At 51.0% G+C, this 19,101-nt stretch overlaps 1 protein-coding gene across 1 annotated transcript; it reads left to right on the top strand.

Annotated features, from left to right (window-relative positions):
- The first annotated feature begins 4,846 nt into the window (after positions 1-4,846).
- Positions 4,847-17,370, top strand: CD22 (CD22 molecule). The gene is made up of 14 exons (XM_060651962.3): positions 4,847-5,554; positions 7,858-7,913; positions 8,136-8,513; positions 9,456-9,749; positions 10,855-11,121; positions 11,250-11,513; positions 12,545-12,802; positions 13,012-13,275; positions 13,353-13,616; positions 14,887-14,983; positions 15,128-15,203; positions 15,374-15,498; positions 15,677-15,761; positions 16,059-17,370. Exons 2-14 carry the CDS (start codon positions 7,880-7,882, stop codon positions 16,188-16,190), a joined length of 2,538 nt encoding a protein of 845 aa, XP_060507945.2. The 5' UTR covers positions 4,847-5,554; positions 7,858-7,879; the 3' UTR covers positions 16,191-17,370.
- The last annotated feature ends 1,731 nt before the right edge of the window (positions 17,371-19,101 follow it).

Here is a 19,101-nt window from a genome sequence, read left to right as displayed (position 1 = left end):
GAGAGAGAGAGAGAGAGAGAGAGAGAGTGCTTGTGTGAGCACTTAAGCAGGGTAGGGACACAGAGAGGAGGAGAGAATCCCAAGCAACCCAGGGCTTGATCCCACAAACCATGAGATCATGACCTGAGCCAAAATCAAGATTCAGCCACTTAACCGACTGAGCCACCCAGGTGCCCCCATGCCCCATTCATTCTTAATGTTAGCAATTTGTCGTCTCTTTCTTTTTTTGTCAGCCTTGCTAGAGATTTGTCAATTTTATTGGTCTTTTCAGTGAAACAGATATTTAATTTTCTCTATTATTTCTGTGTTTTCAGTCTCATTGATTTCTGCCCTTATGTGTATTTCCTTCCTTATGCTTGCTTTGGGTTTATTTTTCTCTTATTTTCTAGCTTCTGGAGACGGAGACTTTTATTACTGATTTGAGACTTTTCTTCTTTTAATGTAACCCTTTAGTTCTATAAATTTACCTCCTGTGCTTAGCTGTGTACCACAAAATTTGATAAGTTTTATTTTCGTTTTCTTTCAGTTCAATGTATTTTTTATATTTCCCTTGAGATTTCCTCCTTGACACATATATTATTTAGAAGTGTGCTGTTTAGTTTCCAAGTCTTCAGAGATTTTTCTGTTATTCATTTCTAGTTTGATTCTATTATGGTTAGAGAATGTACTCTACAAGATTTCAATTATTTCAAAGTTTCTAAGTCTTGTTGTATAGCCCTAAATTTAGTTTATCTTGGTATATGTTCCATGGATTCTTGAAAAGAATGTGTATTACATCATTTGAGCATCAACTAGATCCTGTTGGTTGATGGTGTTCTTGCGTTCTTATATATCCTTGCTGATTCTAATGTCTAGTTGCTCTATCATTTGTTGAGGGAGGGATGCTAAAGTTTCTAACTATAACTGTGGCTTTGTCTATTTCTCCTTTCATTTCTATTGGTTTTTGTTTCATGTATTTTTTAGCTGTGTTGTTTGGTACACACACATTTAGCATTGCTATGTCTTCTTGGTGGATTGACCCTTTCCTTATAACATCCCTCCCTAGCTTTGGTCATTTTCTTTGTTCTGAAGTTTACTTTTCTTAAATTAAGATATAACTGACATACAACATTAGTTTCAAGTGTACAACATGATTTAATATTTATATATATTGTGAAATGATCACCACAATAAGTCTAGTTAACATCCATCATCACCACACACAGTTATAATTTTCTTCTTTTAAGATCTACTCTCTTAGAAATTTTCAAATATAGCAGTATTATTAACTATAGTCACTATGCCGTATATTACACCCCCAAGACTTATTTTATAACTGGAAGTCGGCACCTTTTGACCACCTTCACCACTTTTGACCACCTCCCCATCCTCTGCCTCTGGCAACCACCAATCTGTTCTCTGTATCTACAAGTTCATTTTGTTTGTTTTTTAGATTCCACATATAAGGGAGTTAAGGCAGTGTTTGTTTTTCTGTTTGGCTTATTTCACTTAGCATAGTGCCCTTAAGGTCCATCCATGTTGTCACAAATGGCAAAATTTCCTTCTTTCTTATGGCCGAGTAATATTCCATTGTATATACACACATCACATTTTCCTTATCCATTCATTCACTGATGCACACTTAGGAGGCTTCTATGTCTTAGGTATTGTAAATAATACTGCAGTGAACTTGGAGGTGCCATATCTTTTTGAATTAGTGTTTTCATTTCCTTCAGATAAATACCCCAGAAGTGGAATTGCTCATACATAATGGTAGTTCTATTTTTAATTGTTTTGAAGAACTCTACTTTCTTTTCATTAATTTACATCATTTTATTTTCAACTTGCCTGTCTAATTACATTTGAAGTTATTTTCTTATGACAGCATATAGTTGGGTCATTTTTTTAACTCACTCTGTCAATCTCTGTCTTCATTTGTGTATTTACACCACTTACATTTAATGTAATTACTTACATGGTAAGGCCTAAGCCTGTCATTTTATTTTTATTTTATTTTTGCTCTCTCAATTTTTAATTTCTTTGTTTTCTTTTTTCCTACCTTCATGTAGGTCTCTTGAACAATTTTTAAAATTCCATTTTGATTTATCTATAGTGTTATTTAACATATCACTTTGTATAGTGTTTTAGTGGTTGATCTAAGCATTACATTATATAGAACTTATCAAAGTCTACTGGTTTCAAAATTTTACCAGCTCAAGTGAAGTATAGAAACTTTACCTCCTTTACATCCTTTTACCCTCTCCCATTTATAATTATCTTAAATATTTCTTCTACAGACACTGAGAACGGTATTACACAGTGTTATAGATTTTGCTTTGCCAGACATAATTTAGAAAACTCAAGAAGAGAAGGAAAGTCCTTTGTATTTACCCATAGGTTTGCTCTTTCCATTTTCTTTCCTCCTTTCTGGTGTTCCAAAATTTCTTTTAAAAAAAAAAATCATTTTCTTTCAAGGGCGCCTGGGTGGCTCAGTCGGTTGAGCGTCCAACTTCGGCTCAGGTCACGATCTCACGGTTCATGAGTTTGAGCCCCGCGTTGGTCTCTGGAACCTGCTTCAGATTCTGTGTCTCCCCATGTCTGCCTCTTCCCTGTTCACGCTCTGTCTCTCTCTCTCTCTCTCTCTCTCTCTCTCTCAAAAAAAAAAAAATTTAAAAAATGTTTAAATAATTTTCTTTCTGTTTAGAAGATTCCCTTATAGCCACTCTTCTAGGGTCTCTGTTGGTTAAAAATTCTGTTAGTTTTCCTTCATCTGAGAATGTCTTGATTTCCCTTTCATTCCTGAAGGATAGATATACATTTCTGGGTTGATAGTTCTTTTCTTTCAGTATCTAAGAGATGCTGTTTCACTTTCATAACACCTTTCTTATCACCTTTTTGATACAAAATCTACTGTCATTTGAATGGGTTTTCTCCCTGTAGGTAATGCATCATTTCTCTGTGGTTGCTCTCAAGATTTTTTCTTTGTCTAATTTTTATAAGTTTGACTAGTATGTGTCTTGACATGGATTTCTTTGGGTTAATCTTGTTTGGGATTCACTCAGCTTCTTGAATCTGTAGATAATATGGTTTTTGTTTGTTTTGTCAAATTAGGAACATTTCAGCCATTATTTCTTCAAATATTTTCTCAGGCTCACCCTCTTTCTCCTCTCCTGAGACTCCAATGACATGAATGTTAGATCTTTTGTTATACTAGCCACACATGTCCTTGAGGCTCTGTTCTTCTTCTTCTTTTTTTTTTTTTTCTTCAGTTTGTTCTATCTGTTTTTCAAATTGGGTAATTTCTAATGTTCCATGTTCCATTCTGTTGTTGAGCTCATTCATTAGGGCTTTTAATTTCAGTTATTGTATTTTTTAGTTCTAAAATTTCCTTTTGATTCTTTATTATTTCTTTGCTGACACTCTATTTTTTTCAATAGGTTTCAAACATGTTTGTAATTGCTCACTGAAGCATTTTTATGATGGCTGTTTTAAAATCCTTGTTAGATAATTCCAACATCTGTGTCATCTTGGTGTTTGTGTCTGTTGATTATCTTTTTGCATTCAGTTTGAGAACTTCCTGGTTCTTAGTAGGCTGAGTGATTTTCAGATGAAACCAGGACATTTTGGGTATTATTTATGGGACTGGATCTTATTTAAATCAGTGTTTTAGCAAGCTTCCCCTGACACTGTTCCAGTGAAATGAACAGGGGCACTGCCTCATTATTGCCAAATGGGGGTAGAAGTTCAGGTTCTCCACTCAGCCTCTCTTGACAGCTGGTGTGTGTGTGTGTGTGTGTGTGTGTGTGTGTGTGTGTGTGAAGTTTTCTCATTGCTGGGCAGGGGTGGAAGATCAGGTTCCCCATTATGCATCCATTAATACCATCTTGACTGGGAGAGGGAGGGGGTACATCATTATTGCTCTCCACATGGCTTTCATGCATATTCCACAGAAGTTGGGCTTATGATCACTGAGTGATGGTGAAAGTCCTGATTCTCCCCTAGACCTCCTCTTACACCACTCCAATGAGGCGTATGATGTCTCATCACAGGGTGGGGTTGGATGTTCAGGCTGCCCATGTGGTTTCTACTGACACTGCGGGGAGAAAGAGCCCAGAGGGGCTGGAGGGCCCAGCCCCACACTCAGCCTCCTCTGGCACCACTCAGATATAGTATGGGGGCGTGGCCTGGCAAGGATGAAAGTCTAGGGTCCCACTCAGCCTTTGCTGTCAGGGGTAGAAGTGAAGCAGCAGGTTTTTCTGTGACATTTCGCTGGAGTAGAGCAGTTACTGCATGAAAGATTTCTGTCTTTCTGGGCTGCCCCTTTCTTGATTCTTTAGCTAGAAGAGCAGAGTTTTGCTGGAACTTTTTTTTTTTTTGTCTGTGCTCATTGTCATTTCCAGTTGCTTGCTTCTCCAGTATTCAGTCTGGGATAGATGAAGCGAAGAGAAAACCCAGAGAATTCATGGTCATATCATTCCTCAGGTCCCAAGGTCCCTAACCAGTGTGCCTTCTCTCAATCTTTCAGTGTCTTCCTATGCTTATTTTATAATATCCAGAGTTTTTAATTGTTCTTAGCAGAAGAAATAGGGAAGAATATACCTTCCCATAACATTACTGTCTTTTGAATAAATTGTTCCTTTTGTTTCTTTTTTTGTTTGCTTTTTAAATGTTTATTTATTTTGGGGAGAGAGAGGGAGACAGAATCCAAAGCAGGCTCTGAGCTGTCACCACAGAGCCCAACGCGGGGCTCAAATTCATGAACCGTGAGATCATGACCTGAGCCAAAGTCAGATGCTTAACCGACTGAGCCACCCAGAAGCCTCTCTCCTTTTCTGTTCCTTTCTCAGTGGCTGGTAGTCAGTAGAGTTTGATGATACCAGGGTGAAGATTTCTCAGAGACTTCCCTGACCATCTGTAGGATTTGAATGGCTTTGCCCGATGTCTGGGTCTGGTCTCAAGACACTCACAGACTAGAAGCCTGATGAAAGTGGTAAGTTTCTAGTCTCAAGACTTGCCCATTCAAGAACACTCCATGAAAGTTATCTTTTTTCCTTTTGATACTGTGAGCTCTTCCCTCAACCCTCGGGAGCTGCTGGAGCATCAGTGTAAGTGATCAGATTTCCCGACCATTCTGGCCTTTGGAGAGAAAGTAATAGGAATGAGAGTAACTGGATGGTGTCACTAAACTACCAACACTTTCATATTGCCTTGTGCCTTTTTCAGCAGGCTGGCAGTTCTAATCTGCTTGGCTTAAATTATCAGCATTTCCTGAGAGCTGGATAGAGAGGAAGTTGTGGAGGGACTAGCTCTGAAACTATCTGATGTAGAAACTCCATACACTGAACCTAAAAACTGACCGTAGGTACTCAAGTGTTCCTTTCAAGCTGATTCCAAGCCCAAGTTGCCCTCATGGCCTCTTTTCCCCCCTCCCCACTTCACCATGCCTCTTGGTTGCCCTGAGAGTCACACAGGGGCAGGGGGTGGGGCCAAGGAGGGTGAAAATCCTTCGCTGTGCTTCCCCTTTCACTCTCAGATGCTGCCAAGGTCCCTGAAGAGGGAAGACACGAGGAAACAGGTAAAAATTATTTTGCTCTCTTTTGCATTCAGCATGCCGGCACGGAGCAGCTGCTGTGTGCCAGGCACAGTTCTTGGGGTTGGGAGCACAGCGGGGACCCCCCCTTACCCATGTATCAACAGGATGTAGACCCCCATCTTTGAGCATGCCCTCTGATGGCCTTGTGGAGTCTTCTGAGAATAGGATGGGTCACCAGATGCCCAGGAGGGAAGAATGGACTCAGGGAGGCGGGCTCTGAGATCCTGCAAGGCCCTCAGCAGGCCTATGACGAGCAGGCCACCATGGGTCTGGGTAGCATGGCCTTGTCCTGAGCCTTTGTGCCTAATGCCTATTTTCCCCAGCCTCCACGCCCCACCCTGTCTCAGCAGCCTTCCGCTTCCAGGTCTAAGGTCCCACTTCTTATGTCCCAGCGACTGCCTGGAGCTGCCGGGGGCGAGCGCGTAGCTCTGCTCTGAGAAGTGCCCTCTCCCCCTCATCCCAAGGCATTCCCCCATGAAGGTGCGGCTGGCGGCTGGCGGCTGGCGGCAGAAGGGGCACAACGGTCCGGCTACTGGAGGCTGGTCTTTGCCCCAGAGAATGGAATCTAGCCCTTGCCACAGCTCTTGTGCTGTGGCACAAGAACCCAAAGGGGACCCGCAGCGCATCCCTCAAAACGCTGACCCTGCAGCCCTGCCGAGTTTCTCACGGGAAACGTAAAATCGGTTCCATGGCTAAAGAAGCGTGGGCAACGTACTGCACCGTACTGTGCTCTGGCCCCCGTGTCGGCAGATGTGTGATGCACACACAGCTGATTATAAGGGACCAAAAAGACCCACGGTAAAGAATTCTGTTTACCTTCTTAACCCAGCTTTTCTCAAGTGGACGTGCCCTTGAAGGTGTTTTTGCGTGTAGCTCTGTTAGCACCTGCAGAGCTGGTGTCACTTCTACCTGGAGAGTCTGTCCCAGTTCAGACCCCTCACCCCTAACCCAAACCCAAGCCCCGGCCAGGCCAGCAGACACTACGCCTGGGGACAGACCCCTCCTTCCTGCTCAGCAAGCAAGCTAGCTTCCCTCACGCCTCCGGGTACCAGACACCCAACAGCATTTGGCCTGAGCCATGCAGCCTGAGGAGATAAACAGCCCCAGGGGGTGAGGGGTATTTGATGCGTGGGAAATGTTGGCAGGGCAGGTGGGAGGGGTGCAGGTCTGCCCTGAGACCGGAGACACACTCTGCCACACATCCTGCTAACTCCAGAGGGACCCGCACGGAGGGGCCCAGTCATGCAAATTGGGGCTTAAATTTAACTCTATGTAAATGTAACTCTATGTAAAAGTCTAATAAGGTGGCACACAAACTCACTGATCAGAGAGGGACAGATGCGCAGGGCTGCAAACTGGGGGCCCTTGGACTGCCTTCAGCCCGCAGACTGGCCAGCACCGTGTTTGCTTGTTTGTTTGTTTGTTGATGAAAGCAGGACATTTCACAGGAAAATCCAGCTTATTTCTCTTAAAGCACTGGAAGATCAGGCAGTGCTGAGCTCACATTCCCACTTGGCAACAATTGGTTGGGACCGGGACAGTCATTGTCTTTACCCAAGGCATGACCTTTGTCCCCACCTGGTTGATTTATGTTTTCTACCCAGCCCCCAGGGGTATCTGAGTGGGACCCTTGGACCACATTCTCCGAAGTCCTTCCAGACCCCTCTAAATGCTCTCCTGGCATCACACTTAATTATTAGTTTTAAAGTTATTTTGCTCCTGGTCTTTAAAAATCAAGTTTTGATCATGGCTCTCCCCCATACAAGAACCTTCACTAGTTGCCTCAAGGTGAGCTTCAAGTTACCCCAGGCCTGGAATTCGAGGCACTCAGGAGTCTGGTGCCACTCAAAGCCTGAGAGCTTGGCAGGAAGTTTGTAAAATTATGGATGGATGGATGGATGGATGGATAGAAGGATGAACGGATGGATGGATAGAAGGATGAACGGATGGATGGATGGATGGATAGAAGGATGGATGGATGGATAGAAGGATGGATGGATGGATGGATGGATGGATAGAAGGATGGATGGAAGGATGGATGGAAGAAAGGAAGGAGGGCTAGAAAGAGAGACAGGCTAGTCTTACAGAGTTCTTAGGCTGAGAGAATAGACATGGCATACCCACAAAAGGCCCCATGAACATCCAGAATTCACATCCTGCAAGGCAAGCAGACATGGTTCTCCTGGAATCAGGGAAGAGGGGTTGGAGTTTGGTGGGTGAGCAAGAAAAGCCATCTGAAAGAAGCAAGTGACCAGATGGCTCAAAGACAACTCTTCCCGGCCCAGGCTCCTGCCCAGACACAGCACCATGCATCTCCTCGGCCCCTCGTTCCTGCTCCTTGGTAAGGACTGTGGCCTAGGCTTGGGTTCTGGGAGTCTGTGGGAGCTAGAGGAGGAGGAAAGCTCTGGAGCGAGCAAAGAGTAAGTATTGGGGAGGAGGGGACAGGCAGGGTATGTGTGTGTGTACCTTCCTCTCTCCCTCTGTCTTTAAAGGGGATTCTTTATTCATTTGAAAGCTCTTATGCCCCTCAATAATGTTTTTTGATCACTGTGGTGGGTTCCAGAATACTTGGCCTTCTCTGACTCATCTCTATGGAAGTTTGAGCACCCCCACACCCTCTACACCTGGGATGGGGCCTGCGTCTGGATTCCCTGTGACTACAAAATTCCAGGGAGTAAACAAATGCTAGAAAACCTGACCCTGTACCACAACTATCACTATGACGAGACCCGCAAGGACTTCAGTGGGACCATCCTGTACGATACCGCGAAGGCTGGGAAGACTCTGCCTCACCAGGAGAGGGTTCAATTCCTGGGAGACAAAAAGTCCAACTGTACCATACACATCCACCCTGTGTCCGTCAATGACAGTGGCTGTCTTGGGCTGAGAGTGACAACGAAGAATGACAAATGGATGGAGAAAATAAACCTCAACGTCTCTGGTAAGGCCCTGGGGGATGGGGTTCTCTGCCTCGGTTTCGGGCAAGAAGGGAGGTGGAAAACACCCAGCCCCTGGGACGGGGTGGCAAGCCAGGCCAGAGGTGCCAGTGAGTGAGCAGGCAGCACAAGATAATGGGGCTGGGGTTGGGGCTGGGGCCAGAGCTCTGGTCTCTCCCCGGGCCTCCCACCTGCCACTCAACGCCCGCCCATTCTGGAATCCGGGTTCCAGGTGGCCTGATTTTTGACGAGAAGATGGAAATGTGGATTGTCAAGCAAAATCTCCCAATGCCTTAATGTTGGTGATTAATTCTAATTAGGCCTTCGTGGCTAAATGAGACACATGTAGGGGATGAATCAAGCACGGGCCCGGGGCCTCCACCCCACAGCCTGTGTCTTCCGTGGGGGTGGGGGAGGTGGGGGGGAGCCTAAGCAGCTACACAGGGGTGAGAGCTGTGGTTTCAGACCTGTCGTCTCAGGGTGGCCCAGCCCCGGGGAGAGCTGGAGACACACAGGCCCACTAACAGCACCCACTGAAGGAGCGCCACTCTGGAGGTCTCCAGTGTGGAGGCCATTACAAACGCAGGCTTGTCGGCAAAGCCAAGAAAGGCGTGGGGACCTAAACCGGTAAAATTCATTTGGGATGGGGGAGCCATGTCAAAAATGTTTAGGGAGCAAACATCAGGGAGGGGGCACGAAGTACGTATGAAATAGAATACGGGTTTCCTCAGGAGCGGCGGCATTCACAAGAGAGAGTGTTTCCGCTGAGCAAAAGTGATTCAAAGCAGAGAAAGGCAGCCGGGAGAGAGGTGCAGAGGCGGAAGGGACCGGCGAGGGGCTCCTGAGGGGTTACCTGGGGCTGGGGGTGTGTAAAGGCAGGTGTGCGAGGTTGGCACACGGGCCCTCGCTCTCCCAGGCCCCCAGCACGGCCCCCTACTCTTTTGCAGAGACGCCTCTCTCACCTCACATCCAGCTCCCTCCAGAAATCCAGGAGTCCCAGGAAGTCACTCTGACCTGCTCGCTGAATTTCTCCTGTCCTGGGTACCAGATCCAGCTGAAGTGGTCCCTGGAGGGGCCTGCTGTCACCTCCACCCTCCTGACCACCAAGATCGTGTCCACACAGAGCAAGCTCACCTTCCAGCCGCAGTGGACTCACCACGGCAAGAATCTTTCCTGCCAGCTCTGGGACCCCCGAGCAGAGCGGATACTCTCCGAGGAAAGCGTGGAGCTGGATGTGAAGCGTGAGTGTCCCCCAGGGCCCCCCGGGGAAGGACGAGGGCCTTGTCTCTTCTCTTCCGGCCCTCGAGGGCACCAAGGGTGCCAGGCACCTACACAGAAGGAAACAGGCATCAGGGCCGCATGCTCTCCACCACCCCCCAGCCCCCGACGGCCCCATCCCCACCCCACCCCCGTTATCAAGCCCCAGTGTTTCAGGGAACGGCTTCATCTTAGCATCTGCTTTGGTCTATCTAACAGAATAAAATACTTGAATATCCTCGAGCCGTGACATGAAGTTGAGATCACGTGGTTACACGGGAGGGGGAGGTGGCGGGCGGGGTAAGAGGCGGTTTCACATCATTGTTCGTGCCTCATTCATTCATTTATTCAATAAATATTTACTGGGTGCCTCCCAGGTGCCAGGCCCTGTTCTGGCGGTGAGCAAACTTCTTGCCCACTTGGAGCTAGCACGGCAGTGGGGAAGACAAACAGGAAACAGAGTAACAAAGAAACAGAGAACTTAACTGTAGGCAGGGATGAGTGTAGGGGGGGGAAATAAAGCCGGGCAAGGGCAGAGGGAGGGAGGGATAGAGGCTTCTCCGAGGAAGGTGAACCTGAGGGAAGGGAAAGTCTGGGGCACGCAGATGTTTATTTGTGAGAAGATTCCAGAAAGAGGAAAGAGCAAGGACGAGGGCCTCGAGGTAGGAGCTCGGTGTGCCTGCGACAGAGCAGGGGGCCCAGCGGGAGGAAAGGAGGGCCAAGGGCAGATCTCACGGGCTGCAGCAGGGTTTGGGATTGTATTCTGAGCGTGGAATCCACGCAATGGTTTCAAGCAGGGGAGTAACAAAGTCTGAGCGACAGTGTTAGGAAGGCTGCCGGTTGCCGGTGACTAGAACTTTGGAGAGCCGGGGGCGTGCGCAGAGCAGAGACAAGTTAGGAGTCTGTGAGAGTCACCTGGATGCTGGGGCCAGCCCACCCCCCGTGGACGAGGGTCACGCGAGTGGCCGCACACACGCACACGCTACGTTTAACTGCCGCTTTATCAGAATCAAAGCCCTGCAACTTCCCACCAAGATACACCCTCTGAGAGGTCCCCCCCCTCTCCCACTGCGCCCCCTGCCCCTCTAGATGCCCCAAAGTTGAAGATTGAGGCCACCCCCAGAGAAGCCATCGTAAGAGAGGGAAAGTCTGTGACCATGATGTGCCAGGTCCTCAGCAGCAACCCCGGCTACCAGAAAATAGCCTGGCTCAAGGATGGGACCCTGCTGAGGGAGCAGGAGACACTCACGCTGACTCTGTCCACTGTGACCAAGGAGATGAGTGGAAAGTACCAGTGTCAGGCCTCCAATGAAATAGGCTCAAGACAGTCAGAAGAAGTGGACCTTCAAGTATATTGTGAGCCTCCTGGGAGCTGGGAGGGGGGCAGGCAGGGAGTTAGCAGGGGGTGGAACAAAGGCCCTTGAGAGGTGAGCAAGGGAGGCCCTGGCTCACCTCCCTCCTCTGCCTCTGCGGGCTTTTTCCAGATGCTCCGGAATCTTCCAGGGTTGAGATCTTGCCCTCACCAGCTAAGGAGGGAAATAAAGTACAGATGACTTGTGTGTCACCGGCCAATCCTCCTCCAACAAATTACACCTGGTATCACGATAAGAAAAAAGTACTCGGACAGACAAGCAAGACCTTCCAGATCCCAGCGGTCCTCCTCGGGCACGCTGGGTATTATTCCTGCTTGGCCGAAAACAGCCTTGGTACTGGACAAGTTGGCCAGGAAGCTGAGTTAGATGTCCAGTGTGAGTAGTCACAGGGCTTCTGGGTTCTAGAGGGAGAAGGAGGAAGGGAAATGGAGCACAGGGGATCCCTGGGTCCTCGAACGGGTGGCAAGCAGAGGCCGGGGTCTCTCAACGTGTAAGCCCCTGGGGTGGGTGCCTCGCTGTCGTCCCCAGTTGTACACCCGGCACCAGAACAGGGTCTGGCTCGTGGTAGGTGCTCGGTAGATGTTTGTCGAATGAACGAAAGCAAGATGCCAGGGCCCCACGAGGGACACGGAGACTCGGCATCACGAGGCAGTGGCTGAGCCCCAGGAGGGGCCCGATGTGTCGGAGGAGAACTGGAGCAAAATGTCTCGTCACCTCCCCATCGGAGGTCAGACCCTGTTTAACACGGTGAATCGTGTCAGTGAGTCGAGCCCAGGACAGAGAGGATCCATAGGTTTGATCCTCGGACCCTGGGATGTCAGAGTCTGAGCCAGATACTCTGATGGGGACGCTCCAATCCCAAACATCTAGACAGCGTGTGACCCAGCGGCAGCGGCGTTTACTAAGCATTTGCCCTGCCCTGGCTGCTTCGGCTCATTTCGTCCTCGCGATGATCCTACAAGGTTAGGTACTCTTAGGACCCCACCTGATGGATAAGTAAACTGAGTCCCACGGCCCACGATCACTCAGCTCTAAGTCACGGCGTCTGCCAGTCTGGCTCCAGAGCTGTGCTTTTCCCCCAGCGAACGTCTGCACCGCAGCGAACTGACTCTGTGCCCCCGGCCCACGCGGAGGCCCGCAAACGGCGCGCCTCTGTCTCCCACGCACCACGCGTTCTCTGCTGGAGCTCTGCTCTGAGCTGCCACATCATCCTGCCTCAAACCGGGGCCAGGCCAAATGGCCGGGGTTTCTGTCCTCACGCAGATGCAAGAGGGAAGCACGAGGCTTCCTTCGGTTAATTTAGGAACCGTGTGAATGCGGGGGAGGGGTGGGGGAGAGGGAGGCGCCCGGAAAGGTAGTGACGGACAGCTGACTTTCCCTCGCCCATCTCTCTGGTTTTCTCCCAGATCCTCCCAAGGAGGTAACCGCAGTGATTCAAAACCCCACACCGATTCGAGAAGGAGACAGTGTGACCCTGTCCTGTAACTACAATTCCAGTAATCCCGAAGTTAGCCGATACGAATGGAACTTCCAAGGCTCCTGGAAAAAACTATTACGCGAGGTGCTGATAATTGAGAAAGTTTCCTGGGACGCCAGACCAATCTCCTGTGCGGCCTGCAACCAGTGGTGTTCGTGGGCTCCCTCGGTCAGCCTGGATGTCCTGTGTGAGTGAGCGGGCAAGGGGATCGGAGAGGTGGGCCAGCTGGGGTATGGGCTCTAAGGGGGAGGGGACTGGGGCCTGGGCCAGAACCTTCACAGAGAACTGAGGGCTGAACGTCTGGCCTCAGGGCCCAGGGGAGAGGAGGTCCTGGGGGCGAGAAGAGGGAAAGGGGCCCAAGAGGTCAGCCTGACCCTTGAGGCCCTTGCTCTCCAGATGCCCCAAGAGATGTCAGGGTCCAGCAGATCAGCCCCCCTTCTGACATTCACTCCGGGCACCGAGTCCTCCTTGGATGTAACTTCTCGAGTAGCCGCCCCAGAGACGTCCGCTTCTTCTGGCAGAAAAATGGAATCTTTCTGAAGGAGGGAAGAGACCTGACCTTTGACGCCATCTCTCCAGAAGACGCCGGCAACTACAACTGCTTGGTCAACAACTCCGTAGGACAGACCGTGTCTGAGCCCAGGGTCCTCCAAGTGCTGTGTGAGTGGCTAGAGCTGGAGACAGACAGAAGAGCAGGTGGCCGGCCACCTGGATCCTGATTTCGCTTCTCCTTGCAGATGCACCGAGGAGGCTGCGTGTGTCCATCGGCCCAAAGGACAAAGTGATGGAGGGGAAGAAGGCAGTCCTGACGTGTGAGGGTGACGCCAACCCTCCCATCTTCCAGTATAGCTGGTTTGACTGGAAAAACCAAAACCTCCAGCATTATGATCAGATGCTGAGATTGGATCCCGTGAAGGTCCAGCACTCAGGAGCCTATCGGTGCCAGGCCATCAACCGGCTGGGCATGGGCCAGTCGACCCCCAGCACGCTCACTGTCTACTGTAAGGCTCCTTCCCTCTTCTTCTCTGACCCCTCTTTCTCCTTCCTTCCCCCGCCCCAGTCCTGGGGGCAACCTGGTGCGTCACTCCCAGGCACCACCCTTGCCCCCCCCCACTCACCTTTCTTCCCCCCTTCTCCCCGTCACTCCTGACTCTCTCTAGAAGGGCTCCCTCTCAGGCTGCCCCCGCCTTCCAGACACGCTGAGCTCTTACTGGGTCCCTCTCTGTCTCTCTCTGTCTCACCCTTGAGAGGCTGCTTCTTTTTATCTTTTGGGATTTTAGCTTTTTTTTTTTTTTTTTTTTTAAGACAAGGTAAAGCTAAAACAGCACTAGGGGGTAAATGGTAGCAAGACCCCTTTCCCTTCTTTCTCCCTGAGAACTCGACCCTCTCCCTGAAGGCCCTCACTCCCGGCGGCTGGTTGCTTCTCCTCACAGAGCTGTTCTACACGCGCAAGACGCTTAAGTAGATCTAGGCCTATACACCCTTCGTCACGCAAATCGTGAGAGAGCCCACACACTGCCCTGGATGTTCTTTTGTTTCCCCACGTAACAATACCACTTGGAGACTGTTCTCTATCCACACAGGTACAGGGTGTCTGAAGGGTCTGGAAACAATAGGGAAGATATTTAATTTGTTTATTGTGCTTTTGCAGATTAAACTTGGAGCCATGGTTTTAAATTTAGAGGATCGTGCCCTGCAAAGCTGGATGCTGAAGGGAGACAGCTTGAGCAGTGTTATTTGGAAATGCAGCGTACTGTATAAAAACCTGTTTCTGGGGTTTCCACTTTGCAGACACCCCGGAGACCTGCCTCTTTCCTTCAGGGCTGCCTTGTCAGTGTATTCCCATGCATGGAAGCGCTCAGTGCCTTCCCTACGGCCTTGTGTCGTCTCCGGCTCTGGGCCCCCAGGAAGGACAGTGGCAGGATAAATTTCTACATGGTGTTGCTACGTCAAAGAACAAGTGATTTTACATTCTGATAAGTAAGGCCAAGCGGTAGCCTTTACTGCGTACTCTGTGTGTGCACCTGTGTCCGTCACAAGACAGGTGTTTCCCAGGAGAGTCAGCCCTTGCCTCCTCATGGGGCCCAGGAGGCAGGGACTGGCTTCTCCCTTCCTCTGCATCACGTCCCCTGCGTGTGGAAGGGGAGTCTGGAAGGCAAGGACAGAGGCCATGCAGAGAGGTTGAGGATTCCTTCCAGGCGGATGCTGCAGGCCAGAGGTTATCTGAGAGATGCAGTGTCACCAACTCATGGTCGCTCTTCCTCCCACCAGACAGCCCAGAGACCATCGGCAGGCGAGTGGCTGTGGGAGTGGGGTTCTGCCTGGCCGCCCTCCTCCTGGCCTTCTGGGGAGTCAAGCTTCAGAAAAGGTGAGCAACTCCCAAGGCCCGTCTCTCCCTGATTCCTTCCCTGGAGTGACTCCCGTTAGCCATCCTGTCGACCCCGCATGCCCGACTCCACGGGGTCCTGTTCCCATCCCCCTGAGCCTCACCGAGCGGGATTTTGTTTCTTAGCTGGAAGAAGATACGGAGCCAGCAGGGGCTCCAGGAAAATTCCAGTGGGCAGAGCTTCTTTGTGAGGAATAAAAAGGTAGGACATGGGAGAAAGATGAAACGGAGGGCAGACCTTAAAGTCAAGCGGAGACCAAGTGAAGATGGGATGCAAGGAGCACCGTGGGGAGGTGTGGGGGTCAGAGGTCAGGGGAGGGGATCTTGGTGGAGAATGGAGCGGTGAAAGCCGAGACCCCATCTCTCTCCCAGGTTCGAAGGGCCCCGCTCTCTGAAGACCCTCACTCCCTGGGGTGCTACAATCCGGTGATGGAAGATGCCATCAGTTACGCGACTTTGCGCTTTCCTGTCGGTGACGCCGAAGCACCAATAACTGGGTACTGAGTGAGGGTCCTGGGAGGGAGGAATGGCTCGTGTCCTGTCTGCCCTCTTTGTGCCCAGCATGGGAGCCAGGCCCTGCTCCGGGGTGCTCTCGGGGTCTAAGGGAGCTGGAAGTAGGAGGGGAGTTCATGCGAAATACTTCATCTGCGGCCATCCACCTGCCCTCCCTCTCAGAGATGCAGGGACCCCAGAGACAGAGGGACCTTCCCCAAGCAGGGACGACACGGTCACTTACTCCGTGGTGCAGAAGCATCGAGTGGTAAGAGGGCGGGGCTGTGGAAGGTGAGGGTGGGGGAGGGTGGGGGACCTGGCCTCAGCTGTGACTCCCAGGAGGGAGGGACTCGGTGGCCTCAGTGGGGGCCAGGGCTGCTGGTGGGAGGGGTGCTCAGGCACAGGTGTCAGAGCCAGGGTAGCGCCTCCCAGTCGGAGACGCAGACCGCGGCCGGTGTGTGGACAGGAGGACCCCCGGGTGGAGCCAAGGAGAGGACAGGCAGGGAATGCAGACCAGGAGGGCTGGCGACCGGGAGGCCAACCTTACACCCCGTGCCTTTTGCAGGGAGACTATGAGAACGTGGTTCCAGAGAGTCCGGAAGACGAGGGGATACATTACTCCGAGCTGGTTCGTCTTGGGATTGGGGAGCGGCCTCTGGCCCAGGAAATGGTGGAATACGTGACCCTCAAGCACTGAGGAGCCAAACCCGCCGAAGCAGAGGCGCCAGGGGACCGCTGGGGCCAGGCCCCGCCCCTGCTGCTCAGCAGGCCCCAGCCTCCCCTCCACACACACGCGCAGGCACACTCGCACGGTTACCGAAACCCCAGCCAGTGCACAGAACCTCGTGCGTCGCCCAGAGACAGCCTTCCTTCTCAACGCTGGGGGCCCTGGCCCTCCCAAAGGTCTGCTCCTGGCCCGCTCTCCTTTCCACCCAGAAAGTCATCTAAACACCTAGCCTGCACCATTCAGCCCCCCCTCCACACCCCTCCCCCGCCGTCTGCCACCACCCATCCCCAGCTGGCCGTGTCCCTGCTGGGGTCGGCTTGTTACTATACTTTTTTCGTCCCCTCTCCATCCCTTTGGCCCCCTTACCCCTGCTCTGAAAGTCCCCTCACTAATTCTATGCCTAACGTCTGCCTCTGGGGCAAAGCCCAGGGAAGGAGGGACAGAAATGAGGGGGAAAGACTTGCTGGCCCGCTGGTTGCTTCTCCACGTGTCAGCGAGGCATTGCACGTGGAGAGGATTACGCTGCTGAGCCCCACGCCTCAGGGGTCTTGTGGTCTGAGACACACGCTGGTGTGGACAGACGTGTCACAAACACAGAGCTGCACAATAAAAACAGCTCGGATACCACTTCAAAGAACCCGTGCCTGTGGAGTCAGGGTGAGGACGGGGAGATGAAGAGGGCATCACGGGGCCTGGGGAGAAGGCAAAGGAGTCAAGGTAACCTCAGGACCGAATCAGCGGACTGGGGAGTCTGTTGTCTTGTTGCAAACGGTACACTGGCCCGGCGGGCAGACAAGTGCGAGCCCGAGTCTTGACTCTTCTGCTTGCCCAGCTGAGTGATCTTGGGCAAGTTCACCAAGTTTATCTGAGTCTCAGTTTCCTCATCTGTAAAATGGAGGTGCCACTGCCTACCGTGCAGGCGGTTCAAGGGAGGAAGTGAAAGGGGCACCTGGGTGGCTCGGTCGGTTGAGGGTCCAACTTCGGCTCAGGTCACGATCTCTCGGTTCGTGGGTCCAAGCCCCGCGTAGGGCTCTGTGCTGCTGGATTGGACCCTGGAGCCTGCTTCAGATTCTGTGTCTCCCTCTCTCTCTGCCCCTCCCCCAGTCGTGCGCACGTGCTCTCTCTCTCTCTCTCTCTCTCCAAAATAAACAAACTTAAAAAAGAGAGAGAGAGAGAGGAAGTGAGGTACAATCATACGTATGCTGGAGTCACATTATAAGAAACTTAACACAATAGCCAAAAGTCCCTAAAAAACCAAATTCCCATCTTGTTTGCATCTCTTGAAGAATGCAAGAAGGGGAAGCCAATTCATCACTCACAGCTGTTCTCAAAAGTGACCCTGCCAAGTTCGGTCAACAGCCACAGTTGCCCAAGAACTTCTCGAAGGCCAGTCACCTTGAGAAACCTCACGACGTTTCTTTCACCTATCGTCACTGCCGCCAGTTCCCTATTATGTTCACGAATTCGGACTTTTCCAGTTAGGTCCTTCCAGCTTCCCCTCTGCTTCTCAGTTCCGACCTTTCTCTGCCTGTTCTTTTAGAAGCAGAACCGGGTGTCTAATCAGTCAGCAAGAAGATGCAAACTCCTGGCCTGTGGTGGGTGCTCCAAAAGTTCCACCTTCCTTCCCTGCCCTGCCTTCCCATCCGCTCAATACCAGAATGTTCTCTGAGGAGATGTTCTTTTTTTTTTTTTTTAATGTTTATTTATTTTGAAAGAGAGCGAGCGAGAGAGAAAGATGGGGGGAGGGGCAGAGAGAGAGAGAGAGAGAGAGAGAGAGAATCCCAAGCAGGATCAATCTCACAACCTTGAGATCATGACCTGAGGGGAAATCAAGAGTCAGATGCTTAACCGAGCCACCCAGGTGCCCCTGAGAAAGACCACGTTCTGGTCATCCTTGAAGTTGCGGCACAATGAGGCACTGACTTCCCCCATCAACTCACTTTGTCCCCAGTGTGATTTCTCGTGAGCCCCGTTAGCATTTCTGGAGGAAGGAGAGACTGCAAGAACTATTTAAGTGAGAGGGTTTCTGTATCAAGCATGAGGTCCAGTATCATTCAACCATTCAACCATCTATTCAGCAAATATTTACTGAGCACCTGTCAATGCATCCAACACAGACCAGTTATTGGGGGACAAAAAAGATACGACATCACCCCAATCTTGGGGATCTCTAATCTAGGGTGCCCAAAAGGTTTTAGGGCAGGGTCCCCTCAAAGGACTAAAGGTGGCCCTGAACCTGAGGAGGCCTGTACAGGCTCCCTGGCAACCAGCGGGTGTCTCCTCATTCCGTCCGAGTCCGGCGGCTGACGGAAACCTATTTCGTGGCCAGCTGACTGAGAGACGTGGCTGTCACCAGGCGGTGCTGAGGTGTGCATGGCAGGTGACCAGGAAGCTCTAAAGCCGGGACTCCAGGATCCAGGCGGCCCTCCACCCAGCCCTGGGCCTCGCTGTCCTCCCAGGGCCCAGACAACTGGTCACTCGTTCAGTTACCCAGCCCCTACTATGTACTCGACAAGCAGTGGACGAGGCAGACAAACATCTTCACCCTCACTGACCGACGTGCCAGCAGAGGGGCTAGCGAATCTGACGTCGCAGGGTCTTGAGTGCTAGAATTGACACAAGATGAAGGCAGAGAGCCCGGAGCAGGGGAGAGGCCCATGTGGAGAGGGTCCGGGGAATGCCCTCCTCAGAGGCGATGCGGGCAGAGACCTGAACCGCCAGGTGGGCAGGGCCGAAGTAGAGCTCTTGATAATCCCACGTCTCCCTTCACGCCCTGCTTTCCCTCTCTCCAAAGGCTTGTCACGGGAGAGGAAATGGCCCTCCTTCTGATTTTTCCTTGGTTCTGTCAGCTTCCCAAAGACAAAATAACAAACAACAGGTG

The sequence above is a fragment of the Panthera onca genome, chromosome E2 (assembly GCF_046562875.1).
Source record: "Panthera onca isolate mPanOnc1 chromosome E2, mPanOnc1 haplotype 2, whole genome shotgun sequence".
In the NCBI taxonomy this organism is placed as follows: Eukaryota; Metazoa; Chordata; class Mammalia; order Carnivora; family Felidae; genus Panthera; species Panthera onca.
The sequence above is the reverse complement of the archived record's forward strand: the minus strand, read 5'-3'. Positions and strand labels throughout refer to the sequence as shown.

Bases quoted from the DNA above. Each gene is read 5' to 3' on its own strand.
- CD22 (XM_060651962.3), top strand. From the start codon at position 7,880: ATGCATCTCCTCGGCCCCTCGTTCCTGCTCCTTG. The intron at 13,617-14,886 runs GTAAGGCTCCTT...TCCTCCCACCAG, and splicing joins CAGCACGCTCACTGTCTACT to ACAGCCCAGAGACCATCGGC. The intron at 14,984-15,127 runs GTGAGCAACTCC...TTTGTTTCTTAG, and splicing joins GGAGTCAAGCTTCAGAAAAG to CTGGAAGAAGATACGGAGCC.